Source organism: Euphorbia lathyris, chromosome 1 (genome assembly GCF_963576675.1).
Source record: "Euphorbia lathyris chromosome 1, ddEupLath1.1, whole genome shotgun sequence".
Taxonomy (NCBI): Eukaryota; Viridiplantae; Streptophyta; class Magnoliopsida; order Malpighiales; family Euphorbiaceae; genus Euphorbia; species Euphorbia lathyris.
In genome coordinates this window covers 62,690,495-62,712,455 of record NC_088910.1, presented here as the reverse complement: position 1 = coordinate 62,712,455, position 21,961 = coordinate 62,690,495, and the positions used below count along the sequence as shown (strand labels likewise).

The 21,961-nt window shown below is 35.4% G+C and overlaps 1 protein-coding gene across 4 annotated transcripts; it reads right to left on the bottom strand.

Annotated features, from left to right (window-relative positions):
* Nucleotides 1–482: 482 nt before the first annotated feature.
* On the bottom strand, nucleotides 483–17,389 carry LOC136235264 (cysteine--tRNA ligase 2, cytoplasmic). 4 transcript variants are annotated; one of them, XM_066024859.1, is made up of 12 exons: nucleotides 17,060–17,388; nucleotides 16,419–16,464; nucleotides 16,024–16,096; nucleotides 15,203–15,385; nucleotides 14,192–14,255; nucleotides 3,566–3,727; nucleotides 2,932–3,102; nucleotides 2,571–2,852; nucleotides 2,311–2,436; nucleotides 1,299–1,532; nucleotides 1,095–1,205; nucleotides 483–1,009 (listed from the first exon to the last, which is right to left on the bottom strand). In XM_066024859.1, the coding sequence occupies exons 4-12, from the start codon at nucleotides 15,370–15,372 to the stop codon at nucleotides 722–724; spliced, it is 1,608 nt and encodes a 535-aa protein (XP_065880931.1). In that variant the 5' UTR covers nucleotides 15,373–15,385; nucleotides 16,024–16,096; nucleotides 16,419–16,464; nucleotides 17,060–17,388; the 3' UTR covers nucleotides 483–721. The 4 variants fall into 4 exon arrangements, with proteins under 4 accessions (XP_065880931.1, XP_065880939.1, XP_065880954.1 ...); XM_066024867.1 differs by having other exon boundaries at nucleotides 16,024–16,076; XM_066024882.1 differs by lacking the exon at nucleotides 16,419–16,464 and having other exon boundaries at nucleotides 16,024–16,076; nucleotides 17,060–17,389.
* Between the last annotated feature and the right edge of the window lie 4,572 nt (nucleotides 17,390–21,961).

Sequence of the window (21,961 nt, the reverse complement as noted above, 5' to 3'; positions counted from 1 at the left end):
ACATTATCTTAATTTTTAGAACACAAATTATAAAGTTTAGAACATATGTGACAATATTTAGAACATCGTCTTTAACAATTTAAAACATAAATTACAAAAATATAGAGGAATTAAATAAATAAGAAATTAGAGCATTTTCTTGGTTTTTTTCTTTTAATAATTAATTATTATGCACATTTGTTTTTTTCTATTAATAATTATTATACGAATTTAATCAATATTAATAAGTGCATGCATCAAATATTAAACAATAGAAGCTACAAGGGCATTAGTATATTAATTAGCGCGCGGCAAAATATTAAAGAGGCTCAGGCTCAGGCTCAGCATGTTAATGTTGGTCTGATCTCTCTCAAACCGAGATTTGACCAAACCGAGCTCGAATAGTTTACGAGCTAACATGGCTCATTATCACCCCTATGCAAGATATGCATATCGTATCAAAACTACTGTTATATCAATTCTCAGCGAACTTTACCTAAGCATAAGAAGAAAGGGTAGAATGTAACTATATTAGGTTTATGATCGACTTCAAATCCATTAAATTGTAGATAATACAATGCTAAGTTAACCTTCATATTCCCGTAGTTATGATGGTTAACCCTATATCATGTTTTGTCATAATGCTGTTACATGTAAAACTTCCCAAGTGTTGGAATAACATAAATGGGATTTTTTGTAATATGGGTTTTGCTCTTCTGGGCCAGAGAAAAAAAACAGGACATCAACTGGATACAGATGGTAAAGAGTTTTTTGGGTCTTGTACAACAGATGGTGCTTCTTCCTGTTCTTGTTTTTGTTCTTGTTCAACAGGCACACATGGTCTCCATACAGTTTCCTTACCCACATCCATAAGTGCAATACCCTTTGAACTCAACTCTGCTCTAATCTCATCACTTTTTGAAAAATCCTTGTTTTTCCTTGCTACTGTTCTTTCCTCGATACATCGCAGCACATCATCCTCCGTTAACTCCGCCCTCTTCAATGCCTTCTCTTTTAACTGCTGCAAAACCTGTCCATTTTTTTACTTTTTAAGTCTTGGACAAACGAACTAGATTATTCAAAAGAAATGTTTTGAAATAAATGACAAGTGTCACCTCAGCATATGTGAATGAAGGAAGTAAACCAAGGACATCCAGAACCAACTTAACTTCTTTCTCTATTTCTTTAAGGGATTGAATCAATGATGCTTGTTTTTGCTTTTTCTTCTGCCAAAACTCAAGGAAACAATAATTTGCCATATTCCTCAAGGTAAACAGAAAAACATAGTTAAGGATCTTAAAAAGAATATAGAACTATACCTTGAGTGTGGTCAGAGAACCGTTTATGAACTTCAAGGCTTCTTGAAAAGCACCAGTCAGTATATGTGAAGTGCTTAAATCATCTGACATTTTAGTCTCAAACTCATCACGCAATCTATTCATGCATTTCTCAGCATCAGCATTAACCCCACCCATTTTCCCATTCTTCCCCGCTCCCTCCTTCGAGTTTCCATCTTGAAACGACGATAAAGCCTCCTCAAAATCTTGCAATGTCTACAAAAAAAAAATTCGTTAAACACCCCTAAACTATTTTATTCTTTTCTATTCAATTTCCTAGCTTTTTGTTTTGAAGTCTAATTGAGCTCTACACTCAAAATATTATTTTACCTCTCTTTGAGCACTTATTTTATTTTAGGTTACATTCAGGACTTATCTAACAGCAATTCTTCACCAGAAAATGTAAAATAAAAAGTCAAAGGTCTAAATGTGACTTGAAGATAAAACTGAAAGAGCTAGAACAAAATAAATTTGAATCACTCAATAAAATAAAATCAAATAACTCAGGGACTTGATCACGATGTTTGCCAAAGTACGAATATATATTGTTTTTAGGTGTGATGAAAGCAAGCACTTGTTTCTTTTGCAATTTGTGTCATCTTAGTAAAGCATGAAAACGTTAGAAAGCTGTGAAATTAATCACATCAAACTAATGCTTATGTTTGCAATACTAGATAGTTATCATTGAATCAAACAACATATGGCACAAAATTGATTTCACACACAAGTACAATAAATGACAAGATCAGATCCAACTACACAGGACACATCCTGCAAAAACAAGGAAAGGGCCATAAAGCTAAAAATTGCTCAAATTCTAGAAGAAACAACAGAGCTGATAAGACCTAATCTGGTAAGTAAATGATTCAACAAACACACATCCCAGTTATAAATACCTTCTACTTTGAAAACTAAACTACACACTACTAATTGGCTAAGATCTACACACAATATAAAAAAAAAAATCCAGTAGAACAAGAATGAGCTTTTAAACCTGATAAATGTAAAAGATGGCATCAGATGCACTCTCCAGCTGCAAAACAGTGTAATTGAGGGGAGAGCGGTAGTGTGCACTCATCAGAAAGTGTCTCACAGCCAATGGATGGTATCTTTCTGTTACCTAAAAGAATTGAACAGGTTATCTACATGTATTTGTGGGCTGAAAATAAAATCTGGAAAAGAAAGTACAGACTAGAAATAGATATAAATGATGAATGGAGTGGAACAAATACACCAAACTGATAACTAATTTACCTGGCGTATTGTGAAGAAGTTGCCCAAAGACTTTGACATTTTCTCATTGTTATTGGTGACATGTCCATTATGCATCCAGTAATTGACATTGCTTTCTTGGCATGCAGCAGCACTCTGTGTAATCTCATTCTCATGGTGGGGAAATGTTAAATCACTTCCACCACCATGAATGTCAAATTTGAAGGTCAGATAGTGAGCACTCATTGCACTGCACTCTATATGCCAACCTGGTCGTCCAGGACCCCAAGGGCTTTCCCAACTTGGTTCACCGGGTTTTGCAGCCTGCAAAAATGAATAAAAGATAGGTTCTCATAGTGTTGTCAAAAATACAAATTCCAGCTAATATTGACAATAATTCTACCTTCCATAATGCAAAGTCAGCAGGATTATGTTTTCTTGAGTCAACAGCAACACGTTCACCAGCTCTATTATTTTCCAGTTTCTGCCCTGATAACTGACCGTACTTCGGATATTTATCAACAGCAAAGAAGACATCACCCTCGACTTCATACGCAAATCCATTGTTGATAATCTGCAGAAAACATTGCCACCTATTTTAACCACAAAATTAAACAATAAAACTCTCAAATAAAATCTACTGTGGACAAGAAAGCTACAGAAATGACGCCTGTCATCCAATAAGATCAGAATGCAACTAAAAAAAAATACCACAAACCAATAACTAAACCATCTAACTTATGGCATTCATAATCATAACTAAGCTATGATTTCCTACCCAATAAATTTATCACAGTAGAAATAGATTATTCACAAATTCGCAATACAGCACTATGCATAAGCTACTTACATATCCTAGGACTTTCTTTGTTTCTTTCCACTAGGCATCAGAGAGATGACAAAGTATAATAGTAAAAACCTTTCCTTCTTTCATTAATTAAAATCAAAGTACATCAGTTCGGGACAGGTTCCTCTTTCTTTACCAACAGAAAGCACAAGCTTCAGACTCCATATTCAAGTTATTTACAAGAACAAACCTGTGTGATCATGTCCTTGATCTGTTCTATGTGTTCAGTCACTCGTGGTTGATGTGTAGGACGGAGGCAGTGCAAGCTGTCCATGTCAACAAGATATTCCTCACAAAACCGGCTACTTAAAGAAAATGGATCCTCACCACGTTCATTCGCTCTGCGAATTATCTGCAAAAAGAAATAGACATAAGCAGTTGTGAAATTCACAGATAGTCATCCTATATGTTAATGCACTGAAATGGAACTAAAAGCCACTTTTACATCTTATCATAGTCAGAAATATGTTTTACACAAAAAACTGGAAGCCTTACACTACATCTTAAGCATTGCTTAAGAGCTTCACATGTTCAGTTGACTTGTTCCGCACCAAAGTTTCAAAGAAGCACAGAAATTACATAAAAGGAGGTGGTCTAGTGATCATATTCTATACTGCCATTGTAAAAATATATAGAGAAAAAAAAAATCAAGCCAGATATTTAATATGGAACTCCCAAATTAACATATCATGCCTTCATCTAAGCCAGTTAGAAAAGTTATCTTCTGTCACACTTGGAGATAAATTATACATTATATTTTCATCTAGTCCACAAATAATCTTTTGTTAACACATTGGCACACCAAGTATACATTCAGAAAGACAATATCCAGAAAATTAAGTTATATCCTAAAAAAAATCTATTCTGGGACATATTTCTTGGACCTCCAACACCACACGCCTAGCTATTTGAGAAATTCAATTGCATTGAAAAAATTCAATAACATTATGAAGGGTGCAAACATACAAGCAAGAGAGCCTCAATGAAGGAATGCGGCCATCTGTGAGACAGTAATTTTCACAATTTAGAAGACACAACAGACAAACAGCTGTTGCCACCCAAGAAGAGTAGCCAACAAACTTCATCTTTATTTTCTTTCTTTCTTTTTTTTTCTTTTTTTTTTCTGGTGGGGTGTAAATGTTGATTAACTGTTATCTAGTAACCTCACAGAGCTCCTAGGAATAAGTGACAAGCCTTAGAAACACAATATTCAAATATCTTTGGTCAAATTTCAAAATAATAACTTCACTTCTGCTATATGAATATTACCAATAAACTGGAAAGCAGTAATGATTTTCTAGTTATAATTCATTAGCAAGGCAAATAATTCGACCGTAGCAACATTTAGAAGGAATGTTGCATTAAAGTGCAAATGAAATTTTCATATCCAAGAAGTCGAAAATATTAACTGAAATCATATTTTCTCCCAGCTCTCTTCCGAAAAAGAGATAGGAAGGTGAAAAAGCAGCCAGCAATTGGTGATTACAGAAATTGATATTGTGAAGCATCCAATTTCAAACCAATAGGCCTATATTTGAAGTAAATCTGCCGTACCATAAAACTACAACTATGTCATGTTACACTCCACCAATTTAGTTAAAACAGCGAGAATGACATGTTTAAATCAAAAGGGCCAAGAGTTGCCGGTTAGTATTTTAATAAGTTCCTATTTGTTAGGGATATCTTCGAGTTTGTTTAAAAGTAGACTTAGTCATCTATTTGTAATCACGTTTCCTTAGTTTATGGGAGACGTTGGCTTTTTTTTAGGGTTTCTGTTTTTGTAAGGCTATTTAACGCCTCTACTATTTACATTCCTGAATAACAAAAGACACTTGCATCTTCTGCAAACTGTTTACTGTTCATATTTTGCTAACATTTGGTATCAGAGCCACATCAGGCCTGAGTTAGAAAAGGATGAAGAGAGTTTCATTGAGTGAAACACGAGAGGAAGGTGAGAAAGAATGGCAGAGAGCAGTGCCAACAACAACACGTTTGTACAACCTGCTATCCCCAAATTTGATGGCTACTATGAACACTGGGAGAAAAGGATGAAGAGAGTTTCATTGAGTGAAACACGAGAGGAAGGTGAGAAAGAATGGCAGAGAGCAGTGCCAACAACAACACGTTTGTACAACCTGCTATCCCCAAATTTGATGGCTACTATGAACACTGGGCAAAGCTGATGGAGAATTTCCTTCGAGCAAAGGAATTATGGACCCTAGTAGAAGATGGAATAACTGTGATTCCAGCAAGAAGAGAGCCAACCGAACCAGAGACGAAGGTGATCGGAGAACAACAATTGAAGGACAAGAAGGTGAAGAATTACCTCTATCAAGCCATTGATAGAGAAATCATGGAGACCATTCTCAATGACGATACCTCCAAACAGATATGGAATTCAATGAAGCAGAAATTCAAGGGATCAACAAGAGTCAAGCGAGCATAACTCCATGCTCTCAAGACTGAATTCAAAACATTAAGAATGAAGGAAGGAGAAACGGTCAATGCTTACTTTGGAAGAACGCTCTCTATTGCTAAGAAGATGAAAGCGTGTGGCGAGAATATCAAAGAAGCTGATATTACAGGAAAGATCATATGTTCTTTAGTTACAAAATTCAATTATGTAGTGTGCTCTATTGGGGAATCAAATAATGTTGATACTCTTACTGTGGATCAACTCCAAAGTAGTCTATTAATTCATGAACAGAGAATGAAAGGCCCTTTTGAAAAAGAACAGGCGTTGAAGGTCACATATGAAGTTCGAGGAGGAAGAGGCAAAGGCTCAACCAAGGGCCGAGGCACAGGAAGAGGAAGACAACCTATTGATAAGGCAACTGTGCAATGCTATAAGTGCAGCAATTTTGGGCACTATCAGTTTGAATTTCCCAATTGGGATAAGAGAGCACACTATGCTAAAATCAATGATGAAGATGAGATGCTTCTAATGGCACATGTAGGTCTAAAACAAAACAAAAAGGAAGGAATCTGGTTTCTTGATTCCGAATGCTCAAACCACATGTCTAGAAACAAAGATTGGTTCATGAATCTTGATGAGGATTTCAAACATTCTGTGAAACTTGGGAATAATTCTAAACTGGTGGTGATGGGTAAAGGAAGTATAAAGCTGGAGACTGGAGGCCAAGTTCAAACTGTGAGTGATGTGTATTTTATACCCAAATTATGTAACAATTTGCTCAGTGTAGGTCAACTAAAGATCGAGGAATTACTATTCTGATCAAACATGGAACTTGCAAGCTGTTTCATCCAACTCGTGGGCTCATAATGGAGAGTATAATGACTGCAAATAGGATGTTTGTAGTCATTGCAAACACACTCATGGAATCATCCTCCTATTTTAATGCATACAATGAAGAACCAAGTGAGATTTGACATAAGAGATAAGGGCATCTGAGCTACAAAAGTCTATTGTTGCTGCACAATAAGGAGATGGTTAGTGGGCTTCCAAACATCAAAACACCAACAAAGAAGTGCACGAGTTGCATGTTGGGAAAACAACATAGAGAAATTATATCAAAGAAGAGCAAGTGGGGAGCTACAAGACAACTACAACTTGTTCACTCCGACATTTGTGGCCCTATCTCATCAGCATCTTATAGTAAAAGGAGGTACTTGCTGACTTTCATAGATGATTTTAGCAAAAAATTGTGGGTATACTTCGTGAATGAGAAAAGTGAGGCGTTTACAACTTTTAAAAATTTCAAAATAATGGTAGAAAAGGAGTAACTCCGCCTGTGAGGGTCACTTGGTGGCCTTTACAGCCGGTCCCAAGCCCGGACAAAGGAGGAGGGTTGCGGTAGGTTTGTGGCGGCCAGCGTAAAACTTAGCCACATCTTATGACATGAACCATAATATAAATACCGTTGGGCGTTCCCTACTCAGCGACGCGCTGCACTTCTTAGACCCGGGTGTAGTGATAAATGTGCAAGGGTTGCTAGGTCGTCGCCCCGAAGCGGCGCGCCACCCCAGGACCCGGGGGTGGTGTCAAATATGCAAGGGTTGCGGGTAAATAAGCTAGTCCACGGTAATGGTAGGGGTAGGGGTAAGGGTAGTAGGTTACGCTTTGGGACATGGAACATAGGTTCTTTGACAGGAAGATTAGCTGAAATTGTAGATGTTATGAAGAGGAGGAGAATAAATATATTATGCCTACAAGAAACCAAGTGGGTTGGAGCCAAGGCTAGAGAGATAGCTCCTTGGGGTTATAAGCTTTGGTACTCAGGAAAGGATAAGGGTAGAAATGGAGTAGGTATTCTTATTGATAGGGAGTATATTGATGAGGTAGTAGCGGTGTCTAGGAAGAGCGATAGAATTATGAGTGTTAAGCTAGTGATAGGGGATGAGGTTGTGAATGTCATTAGTGCATATGCGCCACAAATAGGATTAGATGTGTCTATAAGACAAGCTTTTTGGGATGACTTAGAGGAAGTGGTGCAACAGGTTCCTAGGGATGAAAAAATGGTACTAGGGGGTGATCTCAATGGACACGTGGGTTCTAGGCGAGATGGGTTTGAGAGTGTTCATGGAGGGTATGGTTTTGGAGATAAGAATGAAGCAGGAAATGATATTTTGGAATTCGCATCAGCCTATGACTTGAGTATCATGAACACATGGTTTATGAAGAGAACATCCCACTTAGTGACTTATCGGAGTGGCGGTAATGCGAGCCAAATTGACTTCTTCTTAGTAAGGAGTGCTTGGAGAAAGAGTTATATTGATTGTAAGGTGATCCCTGGTGAGAGTACGACAACCCAACATAGAGTAGTGGTGCTAGATTTTCAAAGTAGGAAATGTATAAGAAAACAAACACCTCAAGTAGAGACTAAGATTAAGTGGTGGAAATTGCAAGGGGAGAATCAACAAAAATTTGTGGATGAGATGACCAAAAAAGATATTTGGACTTGCAATATGGATTCAGATATAGATTCGATATGGAATAAGATGGAGCATAGTATAAGGGAAGTAGCGAAGGAAGTTCTAGGGGAATCTAAAGGTAGCATGCCACCGGGTAAGGACACATCTTGGTGGACAGAAGAAGTACGACAAGCAGTAAAGAGTAAGAGAGAATCCTATAAACTATTGGGGAAATGTAGGAGTGACGAGAACTACGAAAAATACAAAGAGGCTAAAAGGGAAGTAAAGAAGGTCATACGAGATGCTAGAGCAAAGGTGAATCGGGATCTGTATACAAGATTGGATACGAAAGAAGGGGAAAGAGACATATATAGAATTGCTCGGATGAGAGATAGGAAGACGCGAGATCTCGGAAAAGTTAAATGTGTGAAGGATGTGGACCAGAAAGTCCTAGTTGGAGATAAGGATATCAAGGAACGATGGAGGTCCTATTTTGATGACTTATTTAATGGAGATCGCCAACAAGATGTTGGAGATATAAGTATCCATCACGATATGATAAATCATGAATGCCTGCGGAGAATTCAAAAGGGTGAAGTCAAAATGGCATTAAGTAAGATGAAGTTGAAGAAAGCAGTAGGACCTGATGGCATCCCTATTGAGATTTGGAGATGTTTGGGAGAAAGAGGAATCGAATGGTTGACGACGTTCTTCAACAAAATTTGGAAAAAACAATAAGATGCCATCAGAATGGAGGAAAAGTACCTTAATCCCTTTGTATAAGAACAAAGGCGATGTCCAAGATTGTGCCAACTATCGGAGAATCAAATTAATGAGTCACACTATGAAACTTTGGGAGCGAGTGATTGAACAAAGGCTAAGGAGGACGGTGAAGATCTCGGAAAACCAGTTTGGCTTTATGCCGGGAAGATCAACTATGGAAGTCATCCATCTAATGAGAGAATTAATGGAGCACTATCGAAATAAGAAGAAAGACTTGCATATGGTTTTCATTGACTTGGAGAAAGCATATGATAAGGTACCAAGGGAAGTACTTTGGTGGGCCTTGATAAGGAAAGGCATTTCGCGGAAATATATTGACATCATAAAGGACATGTATGAGGGAGTATGCACGAGTGTACGTACTAGTGTTGGGAAAACTGAAGAGTTTCCTATTACGATTGGAGTGCATCAAGGTTCCGCACTAAGCCCATTTCAATTTGCCATCGTTATGGATGAACTAACAAGTTCACTTCAAGATGGTATACCATGGTGCATGCTGTTTGCAGATGATATTGTGTTGGTTGATGAGACGAAAGAAGGAGTGGAGATGAAGTTGGAACTATGGAGGCAAACTCTAGAATCTAGAGGCTTTAAGTTGAGTCGAAGTAAGACAGAATATTTGGAGTGTAAGTTTAGCGGCCGTAGGAGTAGGGAGGCAGGGACAATCACCCTAGATGGGAGAGTTGTTCAGGCCTCGGATTGCTTCCGGTATTTAGGATCTATTATCCAAACGGATGGAGAAGTAGATGGAGATGTTGCCCATAGGATTAAAGCTGGTTGGTCGAAGTGGAAGAGTGCTACGGGTTTCCTTTGTGATCCCGGCATGCCTAATAGATTGAAGGGAAAATTCTACCGGACGGCAATTAGACCAGCATTGTTATATGGTACGGAGTGTTGGGCAGTGAAACACTGCCACATCCATAAGATGTCGGTGGCGGAGATGCGTATGTTGAGATGGATGTGTGGTCACACGAGAAAGGACCGGGTGCGTAATGAAATAATTAGGACAAAAGTAGGGGTCACATCTATTGAGAATAAAATGAGAGAAAACCGACTAAGGTGGTTTGGCCATGTGAGACGTAGAGCGCTTGATGCGCCGGTTAGGAGAACCGAAGAGTGGCAAAGGGATGTAGTGGTGAGGGGTAGGGGAAGACCTAAGCAAACTTGGAGGAGGGTGATCGAGAGTGATATGAGTTTATTGGGAATTGAGGAAAATATGGTAGTGGATAGGACGGAGTGGAGGGAGCGAATCTGTGTCGCTGACACGACTTGATTTTCACGGTTTTATATGATGGTTCATGTTAGCCGACCCCGAATCATTTCGGGACTAAGGCTTTGTTGTTGTTGTTGTTGTTGGTAGAAAAGGAGTCTTGTCTATCCATGTGCAGCTTGAGAACAGATAGAGGAGAATTCAATTCCGAAGAATTCTCAGATTTTTGCAAGTCACAAGGAATCCGAAGACAACTGACTACGACTTATACGCCTCAACAAAATGGAGTTACCGAATGCAAAAACCGTACGATCCTCAACATGGTAAGATGCCTTCTCGAAGAAAACAAAATGCCAAAGATGCTCTGGCCAGACGCTATAAAGTGGACCTGCCATGTTCTGAACCGGAGTCCCACTGCTCCATTGAAAAATAAAAGTCCACAAGAATGTTGGAGTGGTTTTAAACCTAACGTTGCTTATTTCAGGTTTTTTGGATGTATTGGGAATGTTCATATACCTTATGCACAGAGACAAAAGTTGGATGAACAAAGCCAAAGACAAGTCTTGATCGGATACAGTGAAGAGTCAAAAGGGTATAAAATGATTGATCCATGTACTAAGAAAGTAACTATCAGCAGAGATGTAGTTTTTGAAGAAAATGAAGGATGGGACTGGAAGAACTGATGTTTTAGATTGGGGAGAAGCCTATAAAGAGACATACAATCAAGGAAAGTGAAGATGAAACAGCCCCAAATGAAGAAGATGCAGCAGATGATGACACCATTTCGAATGAGACAGCAGCCCCACAAGATCAAGAAGCAACAGATGAAGACAACTCCTCTAACACAACTTCAAGTGATGTTGTTGTTGCTGTTTTGAATACTCGACAAAGAAAAACTCCAGCATATCTAGAAGATTATACTAGTGGAGAAGGGCTCTTAGATAGTGAGGTACAAAATTTTGCATTGTTCTTATCTATTGATGAAGGCAATGGATCTTGAGATCAATGCAATTAAAAAAATGATACTTGGAGGCTGGTAAATGCTCCCTCTGAAGTGAAGGTGATAGGAGTCAAATGGATTTATCGAACAAAATAAAACGAGAATGGAGAGGAGAACAATGTCTACAAGCTTAAAAAGGGATAGACTATGACAAAGTTTTTGCTTCGGTAGCATGATGGGATACCATTTGGATGGTATTAGCTGTTGCAGCAAGGAATCATTGGAAAGTTTTTCAACTTGATGTAAAAATTGTCTTTTTACATGGCGAAATCAGTGAAGATGTATATGTTGCTCAGCCACAAGGCTACGAAGTAGAGGGAGAGGAGAACAATGTCTACAAGCTTAAAAAAGCTCTTTGTGGCATGGTTCAGTAGAATTGAAGGATACTTTATCAAAGAAGGATTCGAAAGGAGCTGTGTGATCATACTTTATTCGTAAAAAAGTGTGAGAACAACAAGATTTTGATTGTCTCTATGTTGATGATTTTATCTTTACGAGTAACGATTTGCTAATGGTGCGAGATTTTAAAAAATCAATGAAAAACGAGTTTGAGATGACCGACTTAGGGGAGATGAGGTACTTTTTGGGAGTAGAAGTAAATCAAGGAAGTAATGGAATCTTCATTTGCCAAAGAAAATATACCAGTGAAGTACTTGAAAGATTTGGAATGGAAAGTTGCAACGGAGTTCGAAATCCAATGGTTCCAGGAAACAAGTTGTCCAAGAAGGAAGGAGTAAGAGCTGATGAAACATTGTTTAAACAGATTGTGGGAAGCCTAATGTATATGACAGGCACTGTACAGTGTATGTTTTATAAGTCGGTTCATGACAAATCCAATGGAAACTCACATGTCAGCAACCAAAAGAATCTTGAGATACATTCAAGCTACCACTGATTTCAACATCTTTTACAAAAAGGACTGCACAACAGAACTGATGGGATACACGGACAGTGACTACACCGGTAATTTAGATGATCGAAAGAGTACTTCAGGTTATGTCTTCATGTTGAGTGGTGGAGCAGTAGCTTGGGCATCAAAAAAGCAACTCATAGTAATGTTATCAACCACATAAGCAGAATACGTAGTTGCTGCCTCGTATGCTTGTCAAAGTATTTGGATGCAGCGGATTCTAAGCCAAGTTGAAGGCACTCAACACAATTTTGTCAAACTTTTATATGATAATTCCTCTACCATTAAACTTGCCAAGAATCCAGTCTTTCACAGAAGGAGCAATCATATTGACGTAAGATTTCATTTCTGAGAAATCTCACGAGCGATGGGTCAACAGTGTTCTAAAAATCGGTCAAAGCGGCCGTCTAGGCGGGGATTTTTAGAACACCATCCCGATTTCTACTAGTCGGGCGGCATAAATCGGTTGACCAATTTTTAGCCTCCTATGCGGTATCAGGCGGTCCTAGGCGGTCCCAGGCGACCCTTTTGAAAAAATTGGCCCTTAAATTTTATGTCAATTTTTTTAATTTTAAATAAAATATTAAATAACAAAAAAACTTAAACTATCAAATGTATTTTTAAGAATATTAATTTTATTTTATTTCAACACATTTTGTTATAAATATTATTTTATCGATCTATTTGTTATTTTTTTAAGGACATTAATGTAAATAATATTAAAATATGTATGTTTTTCTATCCTAAATATTTTGTATTATTATTTTTATATAGTATAATTCATGTATTAATTGTATTTATATAATACCATAGTTATTAAAGGTGCGCCTCGGCTAAGGCTCCAGCCTTAGCGCCTCTGGAGCCCAAAGGCGGGCGCGGTCAGTCAGGCGCGCGCCTTAGTGCGCCTTAAGCCAGGCGCAAGGCGCGCCTCAGCTACCCTAGGGTATTTTAGGGTTGAGGGTATTTAGGGTTTTGAGGGTTTTTTAGGGTTTTTTAAATTCAGAAAATAAAAGAAAAGCAGGGATAGACAAAGATCGACAGTTTTTACTCCACATATCGCAACAGTTAACTCATGCCTTAGTAGTTAACTAGAACTTAACTCATGCATTTTATGGTTTTATTGTTGCTATTTGACTATTTGTGACTAGTATTATGAATTTATGATATATTTTTTTGTGTTCGCCTCGAGTCGCTCACGCGCGCGCCTTAAGTTGCGCCAAGGCTCCAGGACCCCCCTTGCGCCTTAGTGCGCCTTGCGCCTTTAATAACTATGTATAATACGTTACTTAATAAAAAATAAATAAATACAAAAAATACAAATTCGATTAATCCTGATTAATCTCCGATTAATCAATAAGGGCCATATCCGCTCGACTAGCATCTAGCGTCTTTTACAACCTTGTGGGTCAATCAAAATGGAGTATTGTGATAGCGGTGAGCAAGTAGCTGATATTATGACCAAAACTTTGAAGCTTAATTTGAGAAACTTAGAGAAGCTCTTGGTGTCAGGAGTAGTCATGGTATAAAGTAACATGCAGCAGACATGTTTAGTTTAGGGGAGTGTTTGTTGGTTAGTGTTTTAATAAGTTCCTATATGTTTAGGGATATCTTAGAGTTTGTTTAAGAGTAGACTTAGTCATCTATTCGTAATCACGTTTCCTTAGTTTATGGGAGACGTTGGCTTTCTTTTAGCGTTTCTGTTTTTGTAAGGCTATTTAACGCCTCTACTGTTTACGTTTCTGAATAACAAAACACACTTGCATCTTCTGCAAACTGTTTACTGTTCATATTTTGTTAACAAGAGTCTCATGCAGTTTTCCAAATTACGACAGTGAAAGAGATTTACTAAAGCAATGCTTATTAATTTTTTATCAAGAAAGTAACTCCATCATCTTGCAAAAAGGATGAATGCAATACACTGAAAAAGAATTAATACATCATAAATATCAGATTTACCGCCTTGAAATCAAGCTCAAAAAAATTGCTTAAATGGATCTAGCAGTAAGTTACGACCTAAACTGCATTATCACGATATTCTCACCTTGTCATCAACGTCCGTAAAATTCCGCACGTAAGTAACTTCATAACTAAGGTGTTGTAGGTATCTGCAAATTGCAGTCCAAATAAAGTAATTACATCAGAATCACCAATAACAATCAAAAATAAGATATGAATAAAGAGGAGAAGAACATTTATCATTGAAAAAGTTGCAAACAGTTAGACATGGATTTCATTTTTCAAGCTTCCATAGATGTTAAATACGGACTCGCAATGGAGGTAAATATGGTTAGGGCTTTAAACTCATATATATGTTGCTTTCCGTTCTACCTCTAATTCTGTCCTCGTCTTGATAGTGTCAATAGTTTTCCAATTATAGACAATGGGAAAGAGCCACTCAGTCTAAGGCAAGTACAATTTTAAATATGTATTGACACCACGGACCCTATGAATTGGTAAAAACAAGCAGCATTTATTGTAACACCAACTAGCAAGCTTGAATCCCAAAAGCTTTCGTTTATAGTTAGCCTTTAGATTGTCTTGCAATAACAACAGTACATAATAGCAGTAAGTAACCAGTTAACATCCTATTCATAACCTTCTTCCATTTGGACCAGATCAAAACTTTACAAATGGAATCATACAGCCTCTCTCAAGTCTGATCTAATACTTTCACTCGTTTGAAATTGCAGGTTTTTTTGGGTTTTGTTGTTGATGCACAACGTCTTCTCTCTTTTAAGTGCAATTAAAGGAACATCATATTTTATAGACTCAAAAGAAAAAACTTGATTCTATCTGTGTGTCATAGTGTTTTCGTCATATAACTATTGTCAAATGGTCCCCTGCCAATTTATTTTGGCAAGAGGCCGCTCCTAAGACTCGAACCCGTGGCCTCTTGGTCACACAACAACAACGTTTACCGTTGCGCCAAGGCTCGCCCTCACATAGAAACAATAAAAAAAAAAAAAAAAAAAAAAGATACTGAACTGCATAAGAGATGCATATCTACCACATAGAGCATGGATGTTTTCATTTATAAAGAATATATATGGACCTGAAGAGCACATCGAAGACAACAGCAGCACGTGCATGACCAATGTGGCTGAGATCATAGGCAGTGACACCACAGACATACATGCTAACCTTTCCAGGAACTATTGGCTTGAATACCTCCAATGTTTTCGTCATTGAATTGTATATCTTAAACTCTTCCTTATTTTCCATTACGACAATGCACCTGCTTAACACAAATGTCAACAGATCAATTGGTCAATACTATATCTGCAATTGAAAAAGTGGAAACCGTAAAGTTGGGTTGCTTGTAGAGATTAAATTCCAATAGAGTAGAATAGCTTAGTTGATAAGTGTTGGGTGGGAGCGCAAGGTAGGAAATCATCAATGACTCAAAAAGGATGCAATACACATTGTTGTACCTAGAGAACTTCAATAAAATTACTATGAATAAGCTCAAATTTCACACAATTTGCAGGCTCTCTTTGGTATCAGTTAATGCCCAATTCAAGAACGTTTAATTGAAAATGCAATAACTAGATGAATTAGTAACAGAAAAACAAGCAGAGCCATACACACATTAGTTCTTGTGCTCATTAACATACATTTCTTGGTAGTCAAACAGAGCGTGTACCACCAACACTAATTCAAAACAATCAAATGTTGCTAGAAATATAAATTCCCTCAGCCTTTTATTAACCAATTCACATTAGAAAGTAAGTATGCATCTTTTTTTCTTTTTTTTTTTAAGTAAGTATGCATCTTATTATCTCCCAAATTGAACTTTTACAGAAAGAAAAAGAATTATTAATCAAGCATAAAAAAAAAAAAAAAAGTCAAACACAACATAGCTAAAGCTCTTACTTTTTCCTTCGCTTTGTTTAGCTTTGATCTGCCATCACTGTTCTCAGTTCAACCTGTTTAGATTTGAATTCACCTAAATTTTTAAACAATATTAAAATATACATAATTTCAAAAATTCAAACAAAACGAATTCATATAAAAGTTCAAAATTCAAACATAAACAACGAACTAAAAAACAATACATCAAGTTTACATTTAAAACATAAAGAAACGTAAATAATATTTCGTCAAAGTAATACAACATTAATTCATCAAATCTTTTCAATCATCCTATTCATCACATCTTCTCGATCATCAATCATCAATTGTGTGAGAATGATTATCAGTGACACAAGAATCCTCTACAAAACAAAAAAAAAATACATATAGTTAAATTAACGGAGCATTTGAAGTACCCTCGCCGGTAGTTTTAGATTTATCATTATCTCCCGTGCTAGACATCTGAAAATAGGACAAAGCAGAGTACTCAGTTATGAAGAGAAATCATGTTCCAACTACTCAGTTACAAAAAAAAAATAGGACCATTTTGCTTACCGACTACAAAATAGGACCACTAAAACAGTAACACATAATTATTCTTTTCCTCTTACTAATATTTGAGACTGTACTCTTAATGTGTGTGCAGGTTTTAGTGACTCAACATAATTATAATTATGTAAACGTTTGGTCAATTAGCTGCAACCTAACCTAAGTAAGTGACTGGAAAAAAAGTAAGATTACTTATTTTGCTTATTCTACAAAGCAGAGTACAGTCAAACAGCAAAAGGAAAAAATTGAAGTAACATAATGTGTGAAAAATTACTATAAAAACTATTATTAAACCTTAACAATCCACTTAAACTAATTAGTAGACTAATAAAGTTGAAGCAACATAAACAACTAATAAAGTTGAAGCAACATAAACTTGAGTACAGCCATAAGATGCATTTCTAAAACTATATATACAGAAAAACAAACTATTTATATACAGTACAGTAGCAAACAAGCAGTTTATGTAAAGCAAACAAACAAACAGTACAGTAATGAGCAGAAATACCTTAATCAACCACCAACAGTGAGAGATCGAAACGACGATGTGAGATCGGAAGAGAGACGGCGGGCGGTGTGATGTGAGAGAGGAGGAGAGGAAGAGAGACGGCGAGATCGGAAGAGAGACGGCAGCCGGTGTGAGAGAGGAGGAGAGGAAGAGAGACGGCGAGATCGGAAAGATAGACGACGGGAGGGCGGTGTGAGAGAGGAGGAGAGGAAGAGATGCGGCGGGCAGCTGTTCTTTTGTTTACCAAACGAAAACGATGGTGGGTGGGTGAGAGTGAAGAATAGAAGAATAGGAGAAATAGGGTTTGATAATTAGCTGTTTCTTTCCTTTACTTTCTTTAATTGTATAATATACTCTCCTTTTTAATCAATTGTATAATATACCGAGTACTTTTTTGTTTTTTTGAATCAATACTGAGTAATCTTATGTTATATATAAATAATATATGTTTTTGAATCATTAATAATACATGTTTTTTTGTTAGAAAATCTTAATAATATTATGTTATATAACATATATTTTTTAAAGGGAAAAGTATAAAAATAAACCTTGTGGTTTAGTCCATTTTCGAAGTGCACCCCTGTGGTTTAAAAGTTTGCAAGTCGGTGCCTTGAACTTCATTCCGTTAGCAAAGAGGGGTAAAATTGACTAACGGTGTTAAAAGTCAAAGGGAAAATAGTTAATTTGGTCCTTATATTTAATAATTTTATAAATTAAGCATCCTTATTATCTAACTATCACAAACAAACCCCAAAATAAAAAATAAAAATTCAATTATACCATCTTTTCCATTACTCTTTAATTTTTTTCTTTCTCTCTCATCTTTTTTAATTTTTCTCTCTCTAAAATCAAGTTTCTCTCTCTAGAATCACAGTTCAATAATTTCTTCCCATTTGATCCAATTGTCTAGGCTTCGTTCCTTTATTGTATAGGTTTTGGGATTTTTCTGCAGAAACTTCTACTGAAAATAACTTCATTTCAGGCAAGTAATCGTAGCAAGAGATGCTCATTGCCATTGAATTGAATCATATGACTATCAAAATATTCATTGCCATTGAATTGAATCATATGACTATCAAAATATATAGAAACATAGCAACTCAATCAATCCAAAAACAATAATTACACAAAACAAAATGTTACAGTGAATAGAAAAGTTGGAGGAAGAAAAAGGGAACAATCGATAAACATTAAAAAAAAAGGTGCTCACAGAGACATCTCTGGGACAGCGAATGCGAATAGAAAGGTAAGCAGGTGAATCAGGAGGAGCAGCAAGTGAAGTGCAATAAGGAACGCAAAAATAAGAAGTTTGAACCGGGGAAAAGAGAGAAAAAATGGTTTTCTTCCCATATTGACATTTGGATTTAAAGCATGAAATTGGAGAAAGTGGTGATGAGGGATGAACTGGGCCTCGATACAGAGTGTAGGCTAGGTGTTTGAAGAAATAACTCTTTGACATTTCTAGCTGAGACTTGATAGATAGCTATTTAGCAGAGAAGACGTTCACGCTGCTACAATTGCTAACGGTTAACCATTAGAATTTGATGGGGGTGTTCAAAATGGAGAGAGAAATTGGATCAAATGGGAAGACAATTGGATCAAATGGGAAGAAATTATTGAACTATGATTCTAGAGAGAGAAACTTGATTTTAGAGAGAGAAAAATTAAAAAAGATGAGAGAGAAAGAAAAAAATTAAAGAGTAATGGAGAAGATGGTATAATTGAATTTTTATTTTTTATTTTGGGGTTTGTTTGTGATAGTTAGATAATAAGGATGCTTAATTTATAAAATTATTAAATATAAGGACCAAATTAACTATTTTTCTTTTGACTTTTAACACTGTTAGTCAATTTTACCCCTCTTTGCTAACGGAATGAAGTTCAAGGCACCGACTTGCAAACTTTTAAACCACAGGGGTGCACTTCGAAAATGGGTCAAACCACAAGGTTTATTTTTGTACTTTTCCCTTTTTTAAATTTATATTTATTAAACGGTTCGGTTAACCGTTAACCGCGGTTTTTCAACATGCGAAACCGAAACCGGTAACCATTAAATTTTTTAACCATTAAGAAAACCGTCGGTTCGGTTAACCGTTTTTTCGGTTCGGTTCACCGGTTTCCGGTTCGGTTTGCCGGTTTGATCGGTTTTTTTGCCCACCCCTATTTTTAAGTGACTTTGCTAGTATTATTGGGTTGTATTAACTTAACTGAAATTGATTAAGTTCATAATTATAATAAATTATATAAATAATTTTAATTATAATAAATTATATGTATAATGATAAATGGTATATTATATATAAAAAATTATAATTATAATAAAAAATGATAAATTATATATAAATAATTATAATTATAATAAATAATGATGAATTATATATAAATAATACTAAATTATAAATTATATATAAATAATTATAATTATAACAAATCGTGATGAATATGATAATATTAAATTATAAATTATAATAAATATTAATAAATTATATAAAAATAGTTATAATTATATTAAATAATGATAAATTATATATAAATAATAGTAAATTATAAATTATAAATTATATACCAATAATATATATAAATAATTATAATTATAATAAATAATAATAATTACTGAAATTAAATTAATTGAATTTAATTGAACTGAACTGAATGTTACTGAACTGAACTGAATTAACTGAATTGAACTTACTTATGCTGAAATTAAGTAAAAAAAGAACATGGCCTAAGATGCTATTGGAGCTTATTTTTAACTTTCTATCATAAAATCCTAACTTAAAAGCTAAAGGCCTAATACATCACCAGCTTTCTGAACTTGTCCAAAATAGTAGATTGGCTCATTGAACTTTGCAAGTGTCTCACCAGCTCCCTAAACTTGCTCATTTCGATCACGAGCTCCCTAAACTTGTCCATAAAAGTAGATTAGCTCCCTAAACTTTGCAAGTGTTTCACCAACTCTCAAAACTTGCTTATTCTGTAACAACTAAATACAAAAACCATAATACTAACTCTCGATCTTCATCCATTCAATCTCTCAAACCTGCAACACTAACTCTTACAATAGGTTCAAATGTAGGAGAAGCGAAAAAATTACCTCTTGAATAGATGAAGTATTTCTAGAATTTAGGTTTAATAAGTTTTTGTATTTAATTGTTACAGAATAAACAAGTTTAGAGAGTCGGTGAGACACTTGCAAAGTTCAGTGAGCTAATCTACTTTTATGGACAAGTTTAGGGAGATGGTGATACGAAATAAGAAAGTTTAAAGAGCTGGTGCGATACTTGCAAAGTTCAGAAAGTCAATCTACTATTTTGGACAAGTTCAAGGAACTGGTAATGTATTAGGCCAAAGCTAAATTAAGAGACTGTTAGAAATGTTCAAAGAGAACAAATTTTAACTCATTTTATATATGAGTCATGAAACAATAAATATATCAGAATAGTAATTTAATAAATTTATCCATAATATGTCAAAATGGTGTTAACTTTATTTTAAAAATATTATGCAGTAAATGATTGTATAAATTTTGAAATTCTTATTTTAGAGTTTGTTTATTGTTAAAACAAATGTAGAAAAAAACGTGGGAATATCCAAAATATTAAATAATAAATATATTAAAATCGGAAATTTATAAGAGAACGGATGGTTTATTTGGTTTGACATAATTTAAATTATTACTTGATTTAATTATAGATAATTTGTAAAATTGAGTTTTAATGTAAATTTCACAAATTTTAATTGAAACACGATCCATGTAGTCTCAAACTGAATAAGTAGATATATTATAAAAAAAAAGTAAGAGATATACGAAGTTAAACTCTTGCCTTAATATATGATTGCACAACTAAATTTGTTCAATTTTATCTTTCGGCACCCTATACTTCTGTTTGCACTTAGTACACACTTGAACTTATAAATATTGAACTCTTAACACACACTTTGATAAGTTGGCATACTGCAAATCTAACTTGGAATGGAAAGAGACTTAGAAAAGTTTAGGTCACGTGAAAATTCTATAATTTCTCCTATAAATTCGTAAAAAATTATAAACATCAACTATAAACATCAAATGCAAATCCCTCTCTTTTTGAATTAGCAATTGAATATGATGTCACAATCTTCAACAATAAACCAAATATGAATCAAAACTTAAGTTTTAAATATAAAAATCTAACAACTAATAAAATCCCAACAATTTTAGCCTAGTGGTTGAGAGCTTACCTATGACTAGAGAGGTCATGGGTTCGAATCACATCCGGATCTGAGAGGATTTTTCTTTCTTTTTTAATTGTAAGCGCATTGTGCGCAATTTTTTTTAAAAAAAACATATATATATATATATATATAAATCTAACAACTAATAAAATCCCAAAAATTTTATCTAAAAAAAATTGAAATTAAAATAAAATAAACTATCTATTTAACACATAATCAAAATAAATGACGAGTTGCTTATTCTTGATTGTGTGTTACCATGTTTCTCTGTTAATATGGATGATTCTCTTATTACTCCCTTTACTTTGGATGATTCTCTTATTACTCCCATTTTTTGGGGTTGAGTTTGAGTTGATATTGATGGAAGATTTTGAAGGCATTGATGAAGGGTGATTGTCTTGTATTTGCTAATGACGACCATCGTCGATGTAGACCTGTATGGTCTTACCAACGTGTTCAGTGAATATTTTGTTAATTAATTGTTGATAGATCGTGGTGACATTTTCAAGGCTGGAATGCATTATATATAGAAAAAGGTGCCCACGTGAGTGGTGAAGCTAGTTTTTTCTGCATCTGTCAGATGAATGGGTATCTGCTGATATCGTGCTATAACGTCAAAAATAGATAAAATTTTATGGCCAGCTGTCCGATCGACGAGCTTGTCAATATTAAGCAGTAGGTAATAAT

Bases quoted from the DNA above. Each gene is read 5' to 3' on its own strand.
- LOC136235264 (XM_066024882.1), bottom strand. From the start codon at position 15,372: ATGGAAAATAAGGAAGAGTTTAAGATATACAATTCAATGACGAAAACA. The intron at 3,103-3,565 runs GTTTGTTCTTGT...TGTTTTCTGCAG, and splicing joins TCAAGGACATGATCACACAG to ATTATCAACAATGGATTTGC. The intron at 2,437-2,570 runs GTAAATTAGTTA...CAATTCTTTTAG, and splicing joins ACTTCTTCACAATACGCCAG to GTAACAGAAAGATACCATCC.